Genomic DNA, 10801 nt, shown 5'->3' on the forward strand with positions numbered 1-10801 from the left:
AGAAAAACAAGCTTACCAAAAAAAAAAAAAAAAACAAAAAACAAAAAACAAAAAAAACCAGACAAACAAGGTAATTGTTTTAGTCGGGGTTTTATTACTGTGAAGAGACTCCATGACCACAGCAACTCTTTTTTTTTTTAAAGATTTATTTATTTATTATGTAAGTACACTGTAGCTGTCTTCAGACACTCCAGAAAAGGGTGTCAGATCTTGTTACGGATGGTTGTGAGCCACCATGTGGTTGCTGGGATTTGAACTCAGGAACTTCGGAAGAGCAGTCAGTGCTCTTAACCACTGAGCCATCTCACCAGCCCCCCACAGCAACTTTTTTTTTGGTTTTTTCGAGACAGGGTTTCTCTGTGTAGCCCTGGCTGTCCTGGAACTCACTCTGTTGACCAGTCTGACCTAGAACTCAGAAACCCGCCTGCCTCTGCCTCCCGAGTGCTAGGATTAAAGGTGTGTGCCACCACGCCCGGCAACAGCAACTCTTATAAAGGAAAACATTTAGTTGGGGCTGGCTTATGGTTTAGAGGTTCAGTCCATTGTCATCATGGTGGGCAGGCAGGCAGACATGGTGCTGGAGGAGCCAAGAGTTCTACATCTGAATCCATAAGCATCAGGAGGAGACTGTGTACCTCAAAGCCCACCCCACCCCCCAGTGACACACTTCCTCCAATAAGGCCACACCCACTTCAACAAGGCCACACCTCCTAGTAGTGCCACTCCCTCTAAGTCAAGCATTCAAACACATGAGTCTATGGAGCTGATCCCTATTCATAGCACCACAGCAACCAAGAGCTAAGTCTGTCCTCACTGGGAAGGTTGCCAGTGACACCATCTCTGTCTGTGAGTGTCCACCTGTGAATTCCAGTGTGTAGTCATCTATGAACTCATGACGGGCCCTGACTGGCCTTGCAATGCTCATTTCTTCAGATATGATTCATATCACTGGCTTTGTCAACCTTCACTGGGTATTTGTTTGTTTGTTGTTTCAGCCCTTCAAAGAAAAGGATGCAGAATGTGACCAACACAGCGATTGCGTTGAGCTTTCTGGTTTACTTTGTGTCTGCACTCTTTGGCTACCTCACTTTTTATGGTGAATATATTTTTAATTTTAATTATGCAACGAAAGAAGGACAGATGCCCTCACCCCACCTGTGGCTTTGCTTTCTGCCACTTGCTTGTAAGGCCATCTATCCAGGCCATTTTAGCACTGTGGCAAATCTGACAAATCACCCTTAAGGCCTGTGCTCAGGCACATTGGTGCCTTTCTCTTCAGATGCCTGAAAGACACTCGTAAAAGTATAAGTATATATTTTGGAGACGTTTCCTGCAAAGTTTGTGGAGGTTTTTCCTTTTTCATTAAGAATATCGAAAACAAAAACAAAATGTAGAACAAGAAAGAAAAGATAAGCAAAACTCACAAACAATCACAGCACAGCACAGCACCCAGCCCTCAGCTCACCCAGTGTTGCACACACTCATCAGTTCACAGTGACTGCGAGGACTTGGCTGTTTTCTTAGGGGACGTGTATCTGCCGGTGGGTGACCTGCTTGAGGGCTCTGTGCACCTTTCCGGTTTTAGACATCTGTGGTCACCAGCGTTGACCTTGAGTGACACTTCCCTTCCCATTTCCCAGCGTCAGACAGGGTTTTCTTCTACCACTGCACGTCCTAGGCCCAGTGGGAAGAGAATTGGTTTTGAAATCCAATAAACCTGGGTCACGTAACTAATGTCATACCCTAACTAGTAACTAATGTCATACCCTAACTAGTAACTAATGTCATACCCTAACTAGTAACTAATGTCATACCCTAACTAGCTCTGGGACCTAAAGGGGAGCCCACGCCTTGAATTATCCTCACTTCTAATCTGTAATGTGAGCATAACTGAATAAGGTTGTAGAGAGACAGAAGTGAGGTCTACATACAGTCCTGCTGCAGTATTTGGCACATAATAGTCCTTTCCAAGTGAGAGCTGTCCATAGCTGTCCATTACCACCATCCTCACCATTGTAACTGGCTCCGTTTTAGGTATCCTATGTCAGCACTGTGCTTCTAGTTATTCTTAGCTGCGTGTTAGATGTGCACACGGATGCATGCTTGCGCATGTATAGGTGGAGGTTAGAGGACAACCCCAGGTGTCATTCTTCAAGAGCCTTCCACCTTGTTTTTGTGAGGCCGAGTTTCACACTTGGCCTGGAATTGACAAGTAGGCTGGACTGGCTGTCAGCAAGTTGTGGCGACACTACTTGCCTTTGCCTCCCAGCCCTGGGGTTCTGAGACATCCATCACACCCAGGTTTCTTTAAAGCTTGGTTCTGAGGATTGAACAAAGATCCTCATAGCTGCAAGGCTACCCAGCCCCTCTTCCTATGACAGCTTCTTGGTGCATGCTCTGTCGTATGGTGGCTTCTGTGTATGTGCTATTCGTGTGCTGTTTTCAGTGTGGGACACATCTGCAGTTGTTCTCTGTGTTTCCTCCTCCTTGTCTGTTATTTCAGTAGTGACAAAGGGCATTCCTATCATCGAAGTGTGAGCTTGCATTTAGTCAGGGTGCTACAGGGTGACAGTGGTGGAGTTCTGTGTATATCCTCCTGGAAAATGTGCTTCCCACACTGAGCACAGGCCTGCTGCCCAGAGCAGTGAACGTGAGGCAGATTGTCTGCCTTTCCTCCTCATCAAAATGGCAAAATCTCTAAACATACATGTTGTACTTTGTTGTATTTTGGTTGTTAGATTTACTAGTTTAGAGACGTGAGCTTAGTCAAAGCTTTCTTTAGCAAGATCCTAAAACTGGACTTCTTGGCTTTTAAAAAGATATATTGTGCCACATGGCTGCATATATTTTTAATTGCAATTATCACCCATTATAAGCACTGCTGATTATCACTGAGATTCTTAGGACTAAAAGAGTTTCACATGTATGAATCTTGATGAGTTTAGAATATTGGTGTCATGCGGTGAGTTTTAGATTTCAGAGTATTTCACACTTTCAGTTTTCAGATCAGTGCTACTCATCCTGTGTTCATTTTGGAAATCTTTAATGTCTAATAAATACAGAGTCCTTCCCCTCCTTGTAGGTCAATAGAACAACCTGGAAGAAGTCTCCAGTTCCCACTAATACCCAGGATGATTACAAAATAGTCATGTGAATCCCATGAGATACTGGGTGCTTCCGAACTCTAGATAGCCTGACAAGAACCTCCTAAGGTGCAACAGAGACAGAAAAGGGACTCAGCCAGTGAGCTGACAGCTAAGCAAGAGTCGAGTGTCTTGCTAAGATTGCTTCCGTCTTCATAACTCAGATGAGCCTGTTTAGATTGACTAATGAGGCCACCACCTTCAGATTAGAGGTGGAGCTGAAGCCTGGATTCTCTTTCTTTCTCCATATCTACAAATCTCCAAAGTCTTCAACACTTGGCTGCCTTTGATAAACATAAAACCCAGGCCGCGTTCCTTTGTTTTGGGTTCTAATTAAAGTGAACTTTAGTAAACTATGGCTTACCCAAGCCCCTGTCATGTGTTTAGCCACTATCCATACAGATGAAATGTTTTTTAGACAGGGATTTGCCATGCTATCAAGTAAAGCTGTCAGGGTGCCTCTAACTTAACCCCTTTCCCTTAGCCCGTGAGCTTCCAGATGCCATGCACTGAAGGAATTCCCAGCGGATAGGATCACATCATGAGTAGGCGGCTGACAGGTTCTAGCACCCTTCCAAAGGCAGAAGGCACTTGGATGGGTGATAGTTTCTTACTTGCAGTACTTCTTTGTCCCCATTGTTAATCACAATGAAGAAATGCCTTCTGCTGTGGCTTTTAGACAGTGTAGTCCCAGCTCTCCTAGCTGCTCGTGTCAGCAGGAAATGGTCAGTCTGGTAGGCCTCGCCTAAAGTTCAATCGTACAATTCATCTTTTTAGGTTAGCAGTTTGATCCTAGATCAGTAAAATGTCCTGTCCTGGAATCAAAAGACAGCTTTCTAAATGCACGCCAGTATTCTTTCTGCTACCTTATGGAAATCTTCCTTGGATACAGGAATGCTAAACAGGCAGACACGTGATGCCACTGGTCCAAAGCGGGGGTGGGGGGGTGGGGTGTGGAATCGGTCCTTTTGGAAATCTATGATGCTTTCTCTGAGTCCAAATAAGTGTGTTATAATCTGTTCCTTAGGTAAGAATGCAGAGTGGCTAGCTCAGAAGATTTTCACCCTGGGAAAAAAAGGATTTCTAGTAATGTAGTTATTAATACTTCTGGAACTGGTTGGAATCTTTATCTAGACTCTTAAAGCTTAGTTGGTATTGTTATTATGACTTCTGTCATAATTATGACATACCATATTAGTTATGGCTTTTGTCAGACTGAAGGGATCTCTAAATATCAACCCACATTAATTCTATTGGTTCTAATCACAGATGTTAAAGAGGGAAAGTGTTCCTCGGGTGAGCCACGCCAGTGCCCAAACATTGGGTAAGCAGGCCATTTTAATGTCTGCGAGGTTGTTAAGCAAGAAGTGTTAATAGCTCATTTTATGACTCAGAAAATGGAAATAAAGTAGTTTGCCATATTTCTCCAAAGACTCACAAGTATCTCAGATTTGGAAATAGGATCCAGATTTCTTGGCTCTTCCCAGTTCTCCTACCTAGCCCTGGTCTTGATTCTCTAATTTTTGTCTAACACTCTAGACAGTTCCATTCTCTCCTGTGCCTGTGGTTGCTAGCCTGGTTCACCATCCTCTTCTGTGCCTGTGGTTGCTAGCCTGGTTCAGAGCCTCTGTTACTTTAGTGATTATGGCTCTGATTTTTTGGATTTGTGTTTCTGATATTTTTTGTCCACTCTGTGCTTGTGTGTAGTTCAGATCATAATACACTCCTCTTTCTATCTTAGTTACATTCCTCACAGTTGGAGGTTCCAGTCTCTAGCCTGGAGGCACAGTGGCCAGAGCTAGTCAGAAGAATGAAGAGTAATGAAGTCCTGTCCTGCATACTTTCTTCTCTTCTATACAGCCTGGCATCCCAATCTGTGGGATTTAAAACCTCTGTCCTATTTTAAGTCTAAACTGATCTTTGTCTAGAGGTCCTGAGGTGTGGTTGAACACCGTCATTCTTCCTAGGCGACCTGGGTGAGGGGAACAGTGCGGATGGAAGGAAGCTACCAGGTAGAGAGCCTGGTTGGCCTCTCAGTCCTGTCTCTGAATGGACCTGATTTACTAAACAAGCTATTTTCTTGACCCTTCATTCTTTGTTTTACGCAAGATGGAAATAGACAAAGCTGATACTGTACACAAAACACTCTGCAGAAGTGTGTAAGCAATCCCTCGAGTATAGTCCTGCACAGAACATCGTGGAATCTGAGAAACACTGGTGTTGAGGGGTCACTTTATCACAAGTGTGGGGTGCTCTGCCCACCCCACACAGTGTGCTCTTAGGCAGACTGCCTGGCACTCTTGAGCCTTCATATCTCATATTGCTATGGTGACCAAATTCACCAGTGCACATGTAAGCACTTTATAGGCACAAGTGTGTAAACCCTTTCATTAACAGTATAGACAAGTTCTAACGAGTTTGCTTTGGTTTGTGTTTTGTGTTTCATTTTATTTTGTTTTTGTGATTAGGCCTCACTGGCCTGGAACATTGATAAGTAGGCCAGGCTAGCCTCAAACTCACCTGCCTCCTGCCTCCTCTGCCTCTCTGCCTCTCTGCCTCTCTGCCTCTCTGCCTCTCTGCTTCTGCTCCTCATTGCTGTGATTACAGCCATGTACCACCACACCTGGTTAAAGAGATATTATTAATTGTTTTAGTCATAATTTTGGAGATCCTGTGTGTACTGATTAAAAACTTCTTAAAAGAATACAAAAGCATTTACACGGGCTGGCAAGATGTCCCAGAAGGTAAAAAGCCCTTGCCACTAAGCTCAGTGAACAAAGTTTGGTCCCAGAACCAGGTCCCACATGTTTCCTCTGAGCTCCACATATGTGCAATGGCTCAGGCATCCCCAAATAAGGAAGTCAATTCTGTAATACATGTCAGAAAGTAGCATACATCTCAAGAATATGCTTAGTATCTTTGTATTTCCTAGTACAGAGAGAAAAAGGCCAGAAACTAATTTCAGAATGGTATCCAAGCCTAGTATAAACCAATAATGCAACAGAAAATAACTTTGGTATTATTGGCATAGTGGTACAAAGTTTATTATTTGACCCTGATTGCTGCTGCTGTTGTTGTTTTAATTTATTTACAGACAAAGTGGAGTCAGAATTGCTACAAGGTTATAGTAAATACTTGCCACATGATGTTATTGTCATGGCTGTGAAGTTATGCATACTATTCGCTGTGCTTCTGACAGTCCCTCTAATCCACTTCCCTGTAAGTATGCCTAAAGGTTTTGTTGCTTAGTGTCGTAGCTCCCTAATATGGCAACACTAATGCTTTGCAGACCAGAACCTCTGAATCACATCTAGCCTTGTGTATCTTATTCATTTGTCAAGTAATTGATCCAAGACCTCATACTAGCATATGGTCCCATGAAAGCACAGAAATAACAGTGAGCCTCGACGCTAATCTGTGCTCTCTGCGGTTCCGTTTAGATTTACCTCTCCCTCAGTTTTGTTTCCAATTTAGAAACTATAGTTCTAAAGTTTTAGGGTTGCGGGGGGGCGATGTCTTCCTATATTCTGTTTTCAAAAGAATGCGCACACAGAAGAGAAAGTCGATTCAGCAAAAATAAGCTCCTCTTGGTCTACAGCTTCTTCCCATAGGGGAAGCTGGTTCACTCTTAGGCTTTGTACTCGCTCTGAGATTTAAGAGGCAGAGCAGATTCCCATTCTGCATCCAGTTGCTGCACAGAAGAATCTTAAGAATTTCCGTGAAAATGAAAACAAGAGCTTTGGGTAAAAAGGCTTCTGCCTGGGTGTCTTGAACACATATGAGTTCTTACAGACCGGGACCTGCAGGAATCCTTGCCTCCCTGTGAGACCGCAGGGTCAGGGGTCCTGCAGGGCTGGAGAAACGTGTGGGCTGTGGCTGCCAATGGTCTGCCCTGGCAGTGGAAGACGTGGGGAATGCTTTTGCATTCCACACCATGGAACAGATAACGAAACAAAACAGAAAATGGTGTTTCTCTTCCATGCCATGTTTTGTTTTTTTCTGCTTGAAAGTTTCTGTTGAATTTAATGAAAGTTGTTCTTTGTGATTTCGTAACGCAGTGTTATAGCTTGTAATTCTTTAAATTATATTTTCTGGAAAAATTGCCTGTGAAACTTTGGGTGGAATTTAAGAAAAATAATTTTTATGACACTCACTCAGAAAGGTTTATGAGAATAAAAACACCGCATAGTGACAGTTTATGCTGTGTCCGGGGAATACAAATGATTTGGGGTAAAAATATTATGGTTACTGTACATGTGCTCCTCTAAGCAAGCACTGTGCCCTCCATCCTTCACCCTTCGCCTGACCTCCTTCCCCTGCGCTTAGGCCAGGAAAGCTTTAATGATGATCCTGTTCTCCAATTACCCATTTTCCTGGATTCGACATTCCCTGACCACAGCAGCGCTCAACACCATCATCGTGGTGCTCGCCATCTATGTCCCTGACATTAGAAATGTATTTGGTGTGGTTGGTAAGTTTCCCACTTTAAAAAGCCCATGTAGTAAAGGGGACGGGGACGTCTCATCAGTGGAAGAGCGTCTCCCAGCACGGGTGGGCTCCTCAGGTTTGGTCTCCAGCCCCACAAAAGCCAGAGGGGTAATAAAGTCATCACTCTCTCAGCTGAGCTCACACGGCCTGTTTCTTCCTCTCGACCCTCGCAGGCGCCAGCACATCGACATGCTTGATTTTTGTGTTCCCAGGGTTATTTTATCTTAAACTCAGCCGAGAGGATTTCCTCTCCTGGAAAAAGCTTGGGGTAGGTTGTTTTCAACTGTTTAAGACTTCTATTTTAAGGAATAGTGTGTTTATTACTATATCTAAGAAGACAGAATATCTTAATTTACAAAGTTCATTTTAGAGTCTAGCATGATGGCTCATGCTTGTAATCCCAGCTCTTAGGGGACTGAGGCAGGAGGATTTCTGAGTGTTCAAGGCTAGCCTGAGCTACAGCATGAGACCCTGTGTACTGACACTGAATGAAAGTCTTCTGTGGAGAGGGTGGAGGCTCACACTCAGCATCTCTTCTGTCTCCACAGGCTTTGTTCCTGCTCCTCACAGGTGCTGTGGTTGGAAGCTTCAGTTTAGTGCTCATCATTTTTGACTGGGTCAACAAATGAAAAAAATGTTTTTATTATGAAGACTAACTTACCTCTATAAACAAGAAGGGATTATTGTGGAAGGTGCCATATATGAAAATTACACTCAGGAAAACTCTTAATAGGGAAGCTGGACAGAGCAGCAATAGGAATTTAGCCGTTTTAATTTTAACCAAAAATTAGAAATACTCAAAATACTTGAAATGTTCTTAAATGTGCAGAGTCACTCTTTTGTTTGGAAGTTTCATTTTCTGTGTTTTGTTCTGTGTCTGAGGCAGGACCTAGCTGTGTAGACCAAGCTGGCCTTGAACTCACAGCAGTCTGCAATTGGGATTTGGTTCTAAGACAAAGGTCTTAATTTGGTTCCCAAAGCCTGGCTTCCAGGCCTGAGGGTCCCTGTCCCCAGCTGGCTTCAATTAATAATTTAAAAAAAAAAGTTGCCAATGGCTGGACAGAAAAATGGAGGTGGGGCTTTTAGATTGTATGGGCAAGGGACAGAGAGAGGGAGAGGAGAATTGCCATGATTGAGGGGGAAAGGGATCAGATTTAAGAACTGCAGGAGAAAATTATCCAGCAATGTAGGTTGAAAGGGAAAGCAGCCCTGGGGGTTGGGGGTGGGGTGGGTGGGGCTGCTGCCCAATAAGTAACTGGGCAGCACTCGGGAGGCAGAGGCAGGCGGATTTCTGAGTTCGAGGCCATCCTGGTCTACAAAGTGAGTTCCAGGACAGCCAGGGCTACACAGAGAAACCCTGTCTTGAAACACACACACACACAAAAATAAAACAAAAAAAAACCCCATAGATTTAGAAGGTGTTAAGCCAGGAACACCAGAGGGAAATGTATGCTAGCCTTGGAGAGGACTAGAAGTGCCCAGCCATTGAGCTAGTTAAGGCATATCAAAATCAGCTGGAATGTAGACTCATTGGAGAATCCAGAGAGCTCCTGGGCGGGCGCAGCTTGAGTGGGACCTGCCAGGAGCCAAAGCAGGTTAACCAATCACCGCTACAGACTGCCTGCTGCTGCTCCTGCCAGGTGCTGGGGTTAGGAACTCTGCCACCATCCTGGCACATGCCTGGCATCTGTGACTTAAAAAAAAAAAAGTAGCCTTTATTTTTTTTAGAGTAGTTGTACATTTCCATACGTACTGAGCAAATGAACTGAAAGATTCTATGTGACTTCTTACTCCAGCTCTGTAGCTTTCCTGCTATGGATGAATGCCTTGTGTGGGTGTAGCACGGGTTACACCCAGGGATGATAAAGTCCATGGTTGGCATTAAAGTTTCCCTTGGCTACCACTGATTTTCCTACCAGAACGTCATGATTGGGATCAGGTAGGACTGAGTGTCATTTCCAGTCCTGAGTGATACCCCGTTATATGGATGCATCATGTTTGTTGATCCACTCACCTCATGGAAGACCTTCCTACTACTTCCTGGTTTTGCCAGCCATCAATAAAAGCACTAAAAATGTTTGTGTGCAGGTTTTTTTACCTGGTCATGTTTTCAATTGGGGGAGGGGGGTAAATGCCAAGGAGCATATGCTACAATGTGAAGGTATATTTAGTTTTATAAGAAACTGCCAAACTGTGTTCCAAAGCAGTGGTAACGTCTTACATCATCACCAGCAATGAGTGAGCGTCCTGTGCTCACATCCTCACTGGCATTTGGGGTTATTACTGTAGGGTGGTGCGTTCTCACCAATTTAATGGGCTGTAGTGGCATCTCTGTTTTGAGATTCCCTAATGGCATGATATGGACATTGCACATACTTCTGTGACCTCTGCATATTTTCTTAGATAAGTGTCTAATTCTTGCCCATTTTTAAGTTGGGTTGTTTGCTCATTGTTGAGTTTTATATCTTTGTGTGTGTGTTGGATGCTTATCTTTTATGAGATAAGTATCTGTAAAGATTTTCTCTCAGTCTAGGCCTTGTCTTTCCATTTTTCTAACAAGCTTTCGCAGAGCAATTTTTTTTTACTGTTAAATATAATGAATCAAGGACTAGAAAGATGGCTCAGTGGGTAAGAGTACTCATTGCTCTTCCAGAGAACTCAAGTTCAATTCCCAGCACCCACATGGCACTTGACAACCAACTGTAACTCTAGTCCCAAGGATCCAACACCATCTTCTGACCTCTGCAGGCACAAAGCCCACACATGGTACATAGACATACATGCAGTCAAAATACTCATGCACATAAGAAAAAATTAGAATATATATATATATATACCCACTATATATATATATATAGCAGGAATCAGGGTCCCAAACAGTGAGGGGTTAAGACTGAGGACCAAGACTGAGGAATAAAGAAGACAGAGGTAACGCAGACAAGCAGTGACTGGGACCAGAAAGTCTTACATGGGCTGATGGCTTATGCCAAGCTAGCTTATTAAGAAGTTCATCATCATGCGTGTTATTTGCTGCAGGGGTAGGGAAGCAGGGTTAGCAGAAGCCAAGACAGATAAGTTGGCAAAGAGAACATGGCATACCTCAGGCACAGCTGCCTACGGACTGATGACCAACCACAGCTTGGGGAAGAGCAGAGTCCCAGGAACTGTAA

The 10801-nt window shown here is 43.8% G+C and overlaps 1 protein-coding gene across 1 annotated transcript in view; it reads left to right on the forward strand.

Moving 5' to 3' along the window:
• Slc38a6 (solute carrier family 38 member 6) overlaps window positions 1–8666 on the forward strand; it is a 62144-nt gene extending 53478 nt beyond the window's left edge. The window contains exons 12-16 of the mRNA XM_021179271.2: window positions 996–1096; window positions 6238–6362; window positions 7470–7614; window positions 7805–7899; window positions 8180–8666. Coding sequence (XP_021034930.1) covers window positions 996–1096; window positions 6238–6362; window positions 7470–7614; window positions 7805–7899; window positions 8180–8260 — 547 coding nt within the window. The 3' untranslated portion in view covers window positions 8261–8666. The remainder of the gene's footprint in view (window positions 1–995; window positions 1097–6237; window positions 6363–7469; window positions 7615–7804; window positions 7900–8179) is intronic.
• The last annotated feature ends 2135 nt before the right edge of the window (window positions 8667–10801 follow it).

The sequence above is a fragment of the Mus caroli genome, chromosome 12 (genome assembly GCF_900094665.2).
Source record: "Mus caroli chromosome 12, CAROLI_EIJ_v1.1, whole genome shotgun sequence".
Lineage (NCBI taxonomy): Eukaryota > Metazoa > Chordata > Mammalia > Rodentia > Muridae > Mus > Mus caroli.